Genomic DNA, 14,423 nt, shown 5'->3' on the forward strand with positions numbered 1-14,423 from the left:
TTTCTTCTGAATATACAGAAATAATGTTGCAGAGCTCTTAACTTCATGACAGAAGACATACCTGGATGTGCACGTGTGTGTGTTTGGATAGAGCCATTGTGTTTAGTTCCATGCATTTCACTGCCATCTCAAACCAAAAGCAGCTGCGGCGTGCAGCCCTCTGTGCGCTCGCGCTCTGTGTCAGTTTCCACTCTGCCCAGTAGGTGGGACTTAAAGCTCAGAGGATGGAGTCTTTCTCTCTCTCTGCCTCCCCATGTCTTTCTGTGTCTCTCCACCATTTCCACCGCCCGGTACCAGCAACAGCGCTAAAGAGAGAGAGAGAGAGAGAGAGAGAGAGAGAGAGAGAGAGAGAGAGAGATGGAGGGCTGTCATAAAACGATGCAGAGAGAGGAGAAGAAGAGAAAGAGACGTGGATAGCTCACGCTTAGACCTCTCCATGTCATATACCTGGAATATTTTCGGATTTTCCCGCTTGTTTTCCTTCCAACACACCTCTGTGGGTTTTTTTTTTTTTTTTTTTAACGAGCAGGAGAGCCGTGACTGGCATCATCAAAATTTGACATACCCACACACAGACACGCACACACGCACACACAGAGAGAGACACGCTCACATACACACACGCATATGGATACGCGCAGACATAAAGGGAGATGGATTTTTTTTTTATTATTTAACATCTGAACTCCACTGTGAGAAATAAGGCGAGAAGCCGAGTTACGCATTCATACACCCACGTACGCGCGGAGCGGACTTTGAACGAGCGGATTTGAGTCATTTTTTCTTGCTGCTGCGCCGCAAAGTTGCGAAGAAATCTGGGGACTTGAATCGTGACAGCATGGATGGATTCGGTGCGTTATTTGGCGCATACGGCGTCCGTCGCTCTCCCAGGATATGGTGCAGCTGGAAGGTTTTCTTTGTGCTCAGCGTCTTCTTTCACAACTACCTGAGGTCCTTGCAGGACTGTCCGCTCACCTGCGCCTGCTCGTCCACAGAGATCTACTGCAATAAGTCCGACAGCAGCATCCCCATGTCATTCTCGCTGCTGTCCTTCCAGGGCACCGGGAGCGCCGGGAACAGCACGGGGAACATCGAGGACCTTTTGCAGAACATCACCTCCATGTAAGTGCCGCTCACATCAAAGCTCTGGGAGACGTCATAGCTGTGCATGTGTCGGCGGTTTTAATTAGAGCTGCTGGTGGAAATACACTTAAACTGAAGTTACCGAGGTTTTGATTGCAGAGTGGACGCTTTTTTCCCCCTTTAGTTTCTGGGCGGAAAAAACCTGCAGAATTGTGAAAATCCTACATCTATAGAATTTTGGCTAGTGGCCTGATGCCAATAATGAGATGGGGTTCTTCAGCTGGGCAGTAAGAGGAGATTCGTGTTTTAAAATGTGCTTTTTTGGGAGAATTTGTGTTTGTCAGGGAATTAATAAAAAAGAAACTTCATCACTGTATGCGCAAAAACTGTGCCCTTATTTAAAACTTTAATTGAACTTAACCATGGCCATGAAAAAAACCTTTCCCAAATAATGTAAAAATTGGACCATTTTGCTTGTCATACATGCTGAAGTACGCTTGGATCCAGACTTAAGCCTCAGATTATGCAAGAATAATTCACCGACTGGAGGTCACAGTTTACCCTTCCTCTGTAATACTGTGTATCCATGCATCAACTATTTTGTGTACACTAGCCTTGATACTGTACGTCCAGGTCGGCCAATCCTGTTCTGCATGGCACTGAGCACACCAGGCAACCACCCTCTCTCAAAAAGGTAGAAGATGCCTTAATATTATCTTAACCATTTCTTAATTTCTGCATGCAACTTAAGTGAAGAGTGAGGATTCCTTCAACCTCATCTGTATCCCATAATCAACAACAGAAGAGAAAGCAGAAGAGCGTAAGCAGCATTCAGGTCTTCGGTCGACTGAGGATCATATTTGGTTGTTTTAATCCCTGCAGTCATTCATCCCTGGTAAATTTTATCTAAAATGTTTAAGTAAGTTTTTGAGGATAAGGCCATTTGTTCCCTAGTCATGGCCGAACATTTGATGGGATATGCCTTACATAAACCTTTGGCAATGAGCCAGTTCGGATCTCAGCCCCCCGTCAAACCTGTGATGGAGTGGTCAGTTACAGCCAAGACCCTGACTAGCAATATGAGCAACAGAATCAATTCTGCTTTCAGAGAAATATTTCTTCTCTTTGGCAACACCTGAGACTGGTGTACTGTGAATTCAGGTACCTCTAAAAGATGGTGAATTCTTTAGAAAAGGTGCTTTGAATAACCTGAGGAGGGATTGTAGAGGGATGTCTGGATTCCTGACAGTATAAGTAATCCTCTCCTGGTCGGGTTGACCTTGACCAGAAAGATGTGGAATGCTCCATTTCTATATCGCTGTGAGTCAGTCCGTCTCTAAAACAGTGGATATTGGGAGAGCCTGAAAGATGTTCCTCTGCCCTTTTACTTTGAATGAACAAATGGAAGATGATTTGCGAGGGGCCAGGTCTTGAAGTAAGTGCAGCAGAAAAAAAGCGTTTCCTGATTTTGTCCCTTTAAATATCATTATTTCTCTTCCCATCACTCGCTGAAGTATCTCCCCAAATACCTTCTTTTTTTTATCCTTTGATGACAGGGAACAGCACAGCCTGAGAGGTAATAAGCCCAGATATCTCCAAATAGCTTTTTCATTGGATGATAAAAGCAGTCATGACTCAGTTGCTCATAAGCGCAAATCTAAGTCTAAATGTCACTTTCCTTTGGATGAACTGCCAACCAGTCATCCAAATATCCGTGAAAGCCTGATATTCCCTGGGTGGGCACTGAATACAACCCGCTGCAGACCCACATCATTTTAGATCCTATTTTCTTTAGAACACCGGCCTGAAAAAACCCTCCTTCCTTTGTTTGAGAATGGCACAAAAAGACCCCAAATCACAGTTTATCATTGGGTTTGATGGAATGTTTGGTTTAAGATATTCGTCTGTTTCACATATCAGATCTCTTTGTCTGTGTGGCCTCCTGTTAGATATTCCTCGTGTCATCATTTTTAATGACAATGGCTCCATCGAGGAGGGCGACATGCCTGGAGCTCTGCACTAGTGTCAATATGTTAGGTCGACTTCAGGTGTTTGTCAGTTATATTTAGGTTTAGTGCTTAGTTACATGAGCTAGATTGTATATGCACCTTTTATTGGTGTTTATATTCTGTTCTTATATAATTATTTTTTATTTTATTGCTCCATACCTTTTATTGCTTTATAGTCTGTTTTTATGTTTATATGATATATATATATTTGTTCACTGTTGTCTGCAATGGAGACTCCAGCCAAGGAATCTCACAAGAGTGCATTTGTCTTGAATCACCTTCATAGAGAGCACTCAGCATTCACAATCAGATGTTGTGTCGTGTGCTGAATTGAGTAACACTGAACGATACATTTGCCGTACATTCATGGCTGATATATGTATCATGCACTTCCATACTTCTCAGTCAGTCAAAAATGAGATATCCAGTAATATACAATAGTAAATACAACACGATGCATCCCTACTGTGACAAAGTGCTTAACATCAATACACACACACACACACACACACACACACACACACACACACACACAAAACAAAAACAAAAAAAAAAACAGGTTTGCTGTGGAAACATGGAAAAAATTGACTTTCTCTGATGTTGAAGGAGCTTAAAGGGAGCTTTGACTCTGTGTTCAGGTTTCAAGAAGTTCAGTATGTTGAATCTCATTTCATCTTTGTGCTTCCTCAAACTGCTGCAAATTCTCCCTTTACGCCAGTTAAGTTGTTGAATCAGATTAGAGAAATCAGTTTAAAGACTCTCACATCACCCCAAGGATTTCTGGATAATTTTGGAGATTGTGTGTGATTCCTCAGTCCTGTGTGAAAATACATTCTAAAGTTCAGCCGAAGCTAAAATGAGGTTTAAAACATAAAGAACGAATTTCATACTGCTAAGACAATAACAACAGTTCAGATTGCTGAAGCTTGTATGTCCACGCACACATCTCCAGCTGCAGGTCCGCAAGGATAGAGGCATAGCATAGCATTGTTGTGCATTTCACTCTGCCAATGAAAACAGGTCCGTGACCCATTGTTGGTCCTCATCCTAAGTTTGGAAAACACCGTTTTGTAGTGTAGGGGCACTACAGTTACATGAATTCAGTGATCCGTTGATCAAATACCAACAGCAGCACTGACTACCCTGGAGCTCATCAATATTTTGATTTTCAAACCAGTCCTCAGTATCCATTCCTGTTAAAAATACATCACTGGTCTGCAAACAGCTGATGGAAATGAGCCATCTGACTGCAAAGTATACATTTCCAGTGGCGTGAGTTAATGGGAAATAACGGCTTCACTGAATCCCGTTCCAACTAAAATCTGTGTGTTGTCTGACGTTGAGTTCAGGGACGTTCTGCTCGCTCGGTTCACTTCACTGTGCTTTGGTGGCGTGAAAGTAGAAAACAAGGTTGACAGGGTGTCAAGATGAAAAGATCAACATTTTTTACATGAATTTCCTTTCACCGCCTTGTAGTCGTGTATATGCGTGGAAGTGTGCGTGTGTGCGTGCGTGCTTACAGGGATTTTCCAGCAACATTTCACCCAGCACTCAGAGGCTGTCGTCCATCAGGTCCTTGTTGTGGAAAGAAGTGGGTGCCTCTGTATCTCCATGCTCTCTGTCTTATTTAGCCTGCAAAACACAAACACCACACATACCGGCTTTCTCTTCCCGTCAGTTTTCCATCTCTCGCTGCATTCTGAGTCTCAACAGCAGCGGTCTGTGAGTGCTTTAGATGTGAGCTGTCACTGCTTCCTTGAAAAGCAAAATCCCCTCTGCATCTGCGTCTGAGTCCTGCTCTCTGAGTTTCTCTCTGTCTGTGTGAATCCAACCTTGTTGCTGCTCACAGGGAAATTAAACCATATTTCTACACAGCGAGTCTGACTGCTGTAAGACAGGAGGAACCCAGGATTTGTAGAGTGCATTGACGAATGCACACAGCCTAAACAGATATATGAAGAACTTGGTGTGGCAGCAGTGTTTCTGATGTGGAGCCTTTCATAGAGACAGTTTAGCCAGTATACTACAGATCATGTATGCTGTCTGACTGTTGTGTGACTGCTGACCCTCTTCTGGCAGATACAGCAGCATTTAAGTTGTCATTTAATTTAATTTATTTATTTATTGAATTGGGACAGTGCACATTAATCAACATATCAGCACTATAGGCAACAATGTAAATGTGCTGGAATTAGCACAATAGCTAAATTTCATCCGCAGTCCCGAGTTAGGTTGTCACAAACAACATAAAACAAACCTAAATAAAAACAGGATAACAGACATACATACATACATTATATACAACATAAACAAAAAGTCACACTCATGATACATGAGTGTATCACTCCATACATGATACATGAGTGTATCATGTATCATGTACACATATAGATGTGTAATTGTGCCACCAAACTCATTGTGCTTTAACCATGTATGGCAAATAATGCTGGAGCATTGACCTTTTGAAAACAAGTCTTGATAACAGCTAATAGTTAAAATAATAATAATTTCAATTAAAAAAAAAACATCATTAGATGGATTAATAATGAAAATCATGTTGAGCTCCAGTCAGCAAATCAAAGGGATCTTTATCAATATCATTTATGTTATGTGTTTAAATTACTACCAGTTGACATATTGTTAGCAGATTTTTTTAAAAATTCCTAAATATTGATCCCAACAATATATTATATTGGGCTAAAGTTGTTTTGCATTGTGTAGGTGTGAAAACAACACCTTCTCATTAAATGGCCATGGTCACAGTTTGGTTAGATTTAGGAATCATCCGGATCTGTCGCACTGACACACTGCCTCTAGTTCATCAGGAGGTCCTTTACATGCTTTGGTGTGAGAGGGGCCTGCAACTATAATAATGGCGTAATTAACAAATAATGATAATATACCTTTGACACTGAACATTAAAGGCAGACATGATGACCACCATGATTGATGACCTTTTTCAAGCAAGAGTCAAGTCTGTGTTGTAAAGTGATTTGTAGAAAATGAACAAAAACAGAACAAATGGTCGGGTTCTGTAGACGATATGACACTGTGTAAGCAAAGGACCATTTTGTGGTGCTATACTGTAGCCTTTTTCTCAGGGAGTGAAATCATTGTGGGTCTATGCACACATCAGGTAGTCTATGCCGTATACACACTCGCAGCGCGCTGTGTAAAGTTCATCGTGCTGGCAGTTTCTCAACGTGCATCTCGAGTTTTTTTGGCCAGTAAAAATAGAGTGTTTCTTTTTTTCTGCAAGGATCTCTCACTCGATCATGAGCAGGGATCCACTCCTCCTGTCCTCCTCAGTGTCCCTCCCTCAGTGAAGTCTTTCAGCTGGCAGCAGTCAACACGTCACAGCGCATTAGGATCACATGGCACAACAACCATTGGAAATAAAACGGCAGAAAAACGAGAGATTTAACTTCAAATTTGCTGCGTGGAGAAGAAGATCAGTTACATTATCAATAGATCTGTACTATGGGGATAGGGAGAAAGAGAACAAGAAAAATCTAGAACTGAAAAAGAACATTGATGTGATGGATTATTTTGTGAGAACAAAACCTCACTTCATTATTGATCCGTTTAGGGGAGAAAAAAGAAGCTGCTGTAACACTGATTCCTGACTCCTGTTTCTACCCACCGCTGTGTGTAGGAGAGTGCAGCACAGGGCTGCTTCCACACCGAGTGCTCGTTTTTCACGCCAGTCGCAGGGAATGTGGTGAAATGAGCGGAAAACACAGAAAATGAGAGGCACTCTGTGATAAGGGAGCATTGTTTTTAGTTAATGTCTCAAGATGGAAATGTGGGAGAGCGGCGTGAAACAGAGGAAGCGAGAGAGACAGAGAGAGAGAGGGGACTGGAGGATAGAAAAACAGTGTGTGTGAAAAAGGTGGATGAAAGAGAGAGAGGGTGGTAAAGATAAGAGGAAAAGAGATGAAAGATGAGAGAGACATGGACAGCAAGTAGGAAAGTACTGTCCTGTTTGAAATCAGCACCACATGTACCGACAGCTCCCTCCCTCTCTCTCTCTCTCTCTCTCTCTCTCTCTCTCTCTCTCTCTCCTCTCTCTCTCTCTCTCTCTCTCTCTCTCTCTCTCTCTCTCTCTCTCTCTCTCTCTCTCCACACACACAGAGTTATTCTCACATTCATCACCTTCTTTTCACAAACCGAAACAAAATGCTGGGCTTTATTTTGTGCTCCCATTAAGGTTTGACATTTAGCAGTCAGATTGTTCGGTGGGGCGCTGCAGTCTCAGGGTTAACACACTTCCATTTGTCAGTGGAACCTCGCTCTAACCCTCGCTGCTTCACATAAATAACAAGTTCGGTTTGTTTGTTGATGCTGCAGCCGAGACGCACAATTTGCAGGCTTTCCAGAATTCTTCAGCACAGCTTTCCAGTCAGTGAAAAAGTCCCTGAAGAGTGATCTGATTGCGTTTTCAACTTAATTGTTCAGTTCATTCAACACTTAACCTCAGCCAGAGTTTGGTTTTATTTGCTTAGGTTAATAGGACTAATTAGTGGATTAGTCCCTCAAAAGAAAATTAATCAGCAACTGTTTTGATAACGAGTTAATAATTTTAGTTTCCAGTTTCTCTAACGTGATGATCTGTTGCTCTTCACTGTTTTATATCACTGTAAACCTATAATATCTGCTGGATTGGAAACACACATTTTCCCTAATTTCAGTGAATTAGACTGAACCTGAACTGAGTGCTTATGTGTGTGTGCAACAACGAAGTCGCTGAGAACGTGAAACTGTTAGCCGCTAAGCTAATGGAAATAAAGATGCAAACTGCTTAGCTCGGTGGAAATGCAGAGATGGAAGTAAGCTTGTACCTGAGGTTGGATTGAGGATAGACCTCATGGTGACTGGGAAAGCCATCCTCTGATGAAGACACAGGTTGGACTGTTCGCATGTGACAAGGTCAGACTCCACTGATGACTGGAAAAGCCTTTAGGCGCCTTCGCTGTCGCCTGCTACTCTCCTTTACCCTTTATTTACCTTTACTGTTATAAAAGGGTAGTTGCATGTGTCATGCCAGAGTTAAAAGTCTCATGCTGTTTTGGTAAGTGTTTATTTTAATTTTTTAATTTTAGTAAGTCATTTTTTATTATTTTTTTTTTTTTTAGGGTTTATTTAATCACGTTTTACATTTTTTGTCCACCAGAGAGCACGAACAAGTTCATTACATTGTCCTGAATGGCTGATTCACTATATGATTAGAAATATTGGCTTCCCTGCTAAATTGGAGCCATGTAATATTCCAGTATAGAAATACTATAGTCACTGTATAGGAAGAGTGGGAGAAACAGTGATTAATGGAGGCCCAGCAGTTATTTTTTTACCTCGGGACTTCCAGCAGGATCCAGCCATGACTTCTGGTGGTATCTAGTCATACAGAGAGTTGTCTTTTATTTGCCCATGTGTCCATTTATCTGTCTCTGAGATCTCTGCCACCACCCCACTACAATGGGATTTTGTTTGTGAAGCTTAAATCATTGCAAACTACATTTAACCTTGTTGCAGAGTTTCATTGGAACTATGTTCTACAGATGGTAAGAAAGAGCGAAAACAAGGCACATAGCTGTTGAGTTTTACAAATTTTCAACCCTCTGAGCAGCTCAAATGAAACTCCATACTCCACCCTTGTGTTGGGGTGGCAGCAGAAGTCACCAAGACACCCTTTTTCAAAGTCAGTGATGTTTTTGCACAAAAATTACATTTAAGATCAAAAAGTTTGCCAATTTTTGTGATAATAAAAATGGGTTCAAAAGGATGTTCAAATACACTTTTCGCCTTGTGTTGCAGCATTATTAAACATTCGAATATTTTCTAAGTGCATCCTTTAATCCTCACCACACTACCATCCGGTGCCTGTCAGAGTAAGCGATAATGTTAGCTTGAAAAAGCATAAAAACTGCATGAGTTGTTGCTTTAAGTCAGTCCTTTTAAAATGATTATCAGCAGATCCGGACTGAAACGTAATGATTTTTATAATATTAAACAAAGTGAGTGTTCTGTGCTGTGACCCAGCCAGTCACCTTGGCTCTGGTAAAATAAATAGATAAATAAAAAGAAACAGCATGCTGCTCTACGTCCTGTCTGTGTGACCTAAGCAGAATGAAGGAGCCACTGTGCTTACGCTATGGTAAAATATTCAATAACATTAGCAGCCATTATGTACCACATCAGTGTGACATGCCAGATCACATCGGCTACAGTGCTGTCTGTGTGCGTGTGTGAGAGTGTGTGATGATGTGTAAAGGATTAGGCAGTCTGGGTTGAAATGCTGTTAAGGCGATAATGTGACACTGAGTTTTAGTTGGCTATTTTCTTCCTCTGGGTTCATCAGCACTCAGTGGGGAGCCGACTGAAATAATTAAAAAGACATTTCAGAATCATCTGAACCATGTGTTGGTGGAGCTTAATTCTTCATTTGAATAGGGAATAAAGATCAAGAAAATATCCCAAGGAAGCCATAACCACCGAACATCGAGGGCATCAACAGTGTATGCTGCTGATGCAAGCTGGGATGGTCTCTCGCCTCCTCATTACCCCGAATTGGGTAAATTAGGAATGGATGGATGAATAGATGAATGGATGGATGGATGGGAGCTCAATTTTCCACATTCCCCTGATCAGATACCAAATAATGCCAGGTGGTGCTGCTGCTGTGTCACCGGGTCAGTGCATTAATTCTGATTAGCAACATGTCGCCCGTGGAGCGGGAGGTAGGAACTCTGAGTGCCGGAGAAATGCTGAATGAAATGCAGGGGAGGGTTTGGGTTCAGAAGTGTTGGCGACTCAGTGAAGTCACGGGTTCTTCAACACGACAGTAAAAACAATATTTGCTCAAGTGCTGGTGTTAGTCTTCTTATGTGGAATGGACTATTATATGAAAGCACAATATGTAAGATGTTGAAATTTGAGCTCCAATCTCGATACTACTATAATGTGCACCCAACAAATATGCAGCAACTGTGTGATGCTGTCGTATCAATATGGACCAATATCTCTGTTTCCAGCACCTTGTTGAATCTATGCCACGAAGAACTGAAGCAGCTCTGAAGGTTAAAGGAGGTCGACACCAGTACTTGCAAGGTTCACCTACTAGAGTAGCTGGTCAGCATATTCAGAAGATTTCATTGAGGGGACAAATGTGGCCGGACTGTTAAAACTACCACCATTTGCTGACATGATGTCATGTCTAGAAAATTATATTAAGTTATGTTTAGTTTTGTCTTGTGTCTATGTTGTCTCGTGGCTTTTATTTTGACATCCCACTTTCCTCTCGTTTCAGGTAACTTGCCCCTTCCCTTGTGTGTCTTCCTCTTGTCTGCCCCACCCTGATTGTTTCCACCTGTTTCCCATTACCTGGTGTGTGTGGGTATATAATGGGTGCTTTTCATTCCATAAATTGGTCTCCTCCACTCGCTTCCTCTCCTCGCGTCTTAGCTCCGCCCAGCGAGGACATGAAAGAGGGATGCGAGGAAGGGACGTGAGGACGGAGGAAACGACACACCGAAATGAAAAATCCTCGCTCGCTCCACAGCGTCAGTCTGAAGCGACGTCAATTATTGATGACGTTTGCACAGCGGTAAAAGCTGTAAAACGTGATATTATGGTCAGATCTGCAGTCAGACTGTTCTACTCCTGATTGCTATTGATGAGGTTTCAATTATATGCCGTTAGAGGCATAACAGAGGACGGCTGTGTGGTAGATTAAACCAACAGCCTTGTAGCCTTGCTTTAAAAAAACGTAAATATATACCAAGAATTTTCATTAATTTTTTGGTGACAGATACAATTGTTAAAAGGACACAGTTGAAACAAGAATCAAGATTACATTTGTGAAGACCTGCTCCCGCCATGATTCAAACGTGTGCCACATACGACACGCCCCTTAAATAACAAAAGACTTCCGCGTAGGCTACACCGGTGTATCCTCACTCTGATCTCCTTCAGAAGCCTCCTCTCTCCTCGCTCCTCGTCTCCTTCAGGTGCATTTAAGCAATTGGAAGATCCTTCATCATGGCGGAGGGGAAACGACTTCCGGGTCGACGAAGGAGAGAGGAGACGAGGAGGCACAATTCAACGTAATGAAAAGCACCCACAGTCTCCCTTTGTCCTGTGCCAGTTCGTCTTGCCTTGCTAAGCCAGAGAACCACACCAGTCCATGCCACGTTCCTTGTCCGGTTTTTTGTATTCTTTTGATACTTTGTCTTGCCATTGCCTTAGTCTGCCTTCCGTTACTTTGATACTTTGTCTGACCTTATTTCTTAGCCTGAGTCGCTTTCCTCATCAGAGTGTTTTTTGTTGCTGTTCTTCTCCTCTTCGTGAGTGATTCCTTTGTTTTGTGTAGTTAGTGATTATTCCTCTGTAGAGTGATTTTCTGTTGATACTTTGTCATTAAAGATTGTTTATTTGTACTTTGTTTCTCGAGTTGTGCATTTGGGTTCAAGTCCTAGTTCAGTTGCGACACGTGAGGCTGGAGTATTTAATGCATCATAAATAAGATCTAAAAATATACCTCTAAATATGAATCTCATAAATGACATACATTTTTGTAATGTGCGCTCTTGTGTAGAATGACATGCCTAGTATATATAAGTATTGTACGTGGCTATTGAATAATCAAAGTAACATTTTAACATTTATCTTTTGCAGTGTACAAACCATCTCTTTGGTTTTCATCTGGCACCTGTCAAACAGGACCAAGTAGTCCACCTAACACTAACGCTAAGTGCTGAAAACATGACTGTGTCCTCCTTATGTATCTAACAGAGCTGTTTATGAAATGCATTATGACACAATGTCAATGACGGAGGATCAATGCTGTGCTGATGTCAATATTAAAATGCTGTCAATTATGAAAATGAAAAAAGAGTCAATATTTTCTTCAGTAATGCACTAATGCTGTCTGACAATGTCAATAATTTCTAGAGTTATGGATCACATACAGGTCAGAGTGTTTGACGTGTCAGTGTTTTTGGGGCCAACAGCACAGGCTGTAACGCAAGGTGGACTTTTACTGTAATGCTTATTTTTGTTAGGAAAGCAGTTTTTGGCTTAAAAAAACTGTTGTCTGTTCAATCTTGTCTACTTCTGTGAGTCCTTGTGGGGGTTTTTTTTCCCTCTCATAGCAATAATGGACAAGACTATGGATGTCAGATGTTGTAATAAGCTGTAATTTTCCCTTTGATGTACAGTCCCTTTTCCGTCACCGTATGGACAGATGTACAGAGTTTGTTTGTTGCTGGTAGGTTCTGTAATCTGTAAGTGTGCATTGCTCACATGTCCTTGATTGCACAAGTGTGAGCACAGCTTGAGTGTCTGTGAGTGTTATCACACTGTGGGACCTTGCCTTCCTTTTGAGAACAAAACGCACGTCGCCATAGTGTAAATCATTGTATTTTACAGTTTAAGGTTAAGTTTAAGGTTACGGTTTAGGGTCAGACAAGTAGTGGTTATGGTGGTGTCTCCAGGAAATTGATGTTAGTCGATTTAATGTGCTCTGAAGTGATGGAAACACAATCATATGTTTGTGTGTGTGTGTGTGTGTGTGTGTGTGTGTGTGTGTGTGTGTGTGTGTGTGTGTGTGTGTGTGTGTGTGTGTGTTTGTGTGTGGCCTTGTTTTTCTATATTTGTTTGCTTTTCTATATATCTTCCAATACTGGGAGCCAATTCATGGTGTGGGGTCCCACAACTTCATGGATTGTGTGCGTGTGTGTGTGTGTGTGTGTGTGTGTGTGTGTGTGTGTGTGTGTGTGTGTTAGTGTAAAAGGGAGCAAGAGTGAAGTAGGTCCAGGGCTCAGTGATTGCCAGTTCCACGTACTGAGTGTGCAGAAGACGATGATGTGTAGCTTATAGTGTGCCAGTATGCTGCATGAGCCTCTGTGTGTGTGTGTGTGTATGTGTGTGCGTGTGTGCGCGCACGTGTGTGGAGTTACACTGATGTATGAATCCTTGTGGTTCACGGCAATGAATCACTTCCCACTGCAACCCACACAAAATAAGGTCACACACACACACATACATGCACACACAGTACTTCTTCATCTGCTCAGAGACATTGATTATAGTGTTCCAGTCTGTGTTATCAGCTGACTGTTAATAATGGAGGATAGTGACAAGGATGTAATGTAAAGCAAACCATAAAGCTTCCATTATCAGCCAGGTCAGACTTATGTGTTTTGTTCCACAGGGTAAATACGGCTTGTCTCAGTCACTCCATATGTGAGGAGAAAGTAGAAAACAGCACCCCCTGCTGGCTGTGCAGATTCTGCAGTGAAATGATAATTGAAGCCATTGCTCAACAGCGCCGTCTGCGGTCTATGTAACTATGCTGCTTCTTCAACTAGCCAACTACAACTATTGTTACTTGTTCTGCTTACAGGGTAGCAGCTGCTACTGCGAGTAGTCAAACTGATGCTGTGTGAAGTGTCTCGACTTTAGATTTCCTCATCAACTGCTCAACATCCAATTCAGTGTCCCCCTTTATTTCCCCTTACTAATGATGTCTGACAGTATCACATGCAAGTTGTGCAGGAGTTATTAGAGCAAGGCTAGCTGTTTCCTATTTTCCCAGTTAAGATTTTATATTAGCTAGGGTTCCATCAAAATTTTGAGAAAATCAGCAAAAGAAAATGGGAATTAATGCACATTTCCATCCACCACATTATTAGGAGATGGTTGGTGGAGATAAACAGCTGACAGTGCTAATCCTCCAGTAGGATGTCATTAAACTATTGCAGAGGAGGAGGGTGCAACAAGATTGCATAATTAAATGACTGCCAGTCAAACCTCAAACAGTGAAAAACAATGTAGAAAACAATGTAAATATTATATTTCTGTCTGTCCTCAGCGGAGCGGAGACTTTAGTGCATGTTTACGTCACATGTTTTATGTACATCATCAAGTCAGTCTCCGCTGCATTTTGTGTCACATTCAGCTTTTGTTGACTTCGTTCACTTTTTGCATTTTTTTTCTATACAGAATATAAATATATATATATTTTGAATGTTGTGTTTTTATGTGCATTTCAATTTGCACATAAAAATGGGTGGATGGAAATCGACATATTGAAGTGGGTGGTGGAGATTTGAAAGGCTGTGTTTGCATCATGCTTGGCCTTTGTCCACATCTGTTTAGCCCAAGTGCACGGGTCATCTGTCTACCCCTCACACGTCCATGATATGGATGTCCTCGCCTCCAGCGTGGCGATCCTGATTCAACCCACCAGACTTGTTCACTACTTCAGCATTTGGCTGTTGTGGTTCACATACCACTGTGTCTTTGTTACTTATGTTTACCCTGATTTTTATG

General features: G+C 41.8%; 1 protein-coding gene across 1 annotated transcript in view; it reads left to right on the top strand.

Moving 5' to 3' along the window:
- Positions 1–336: 336 nt before the first annotated feature.
- Positions 337–14,423, top strand: part of LOC139337430 (NT-3 growth factor receptor-like) — a 226,607-nt gene continuing 212,520 nt past the window's right edge. The window contains exon 1 of the mRNA XM_070971984.1: positions 337–1,122. Coding sequence (XP_070828085.1) covers positions 839–1,122 — 284 coding nt within the window. The 5' untranslated portion in view covers positions 337–838. The remainder of the gene's footprint in view (positions 1,123–14,423) is intronic.

The sequence above is a fragment of the Chaetodon trifascialis genome, chromosome 10, assembly GCF_039877785.1.
Source record: "Chaetodon trifascialis isolate fChaTrf1 chromosome 10, fChaTrf1.hap1, whole genome shotgun sequence".
NCBI classification, from domain to species: domain Eukaryota; kingdom Metazoa; phylum Chordata; class Actinopteri; order Chaetodontiformes; family Chaetodontidae; genus Chaetodon; species Chaetodon trifascialis.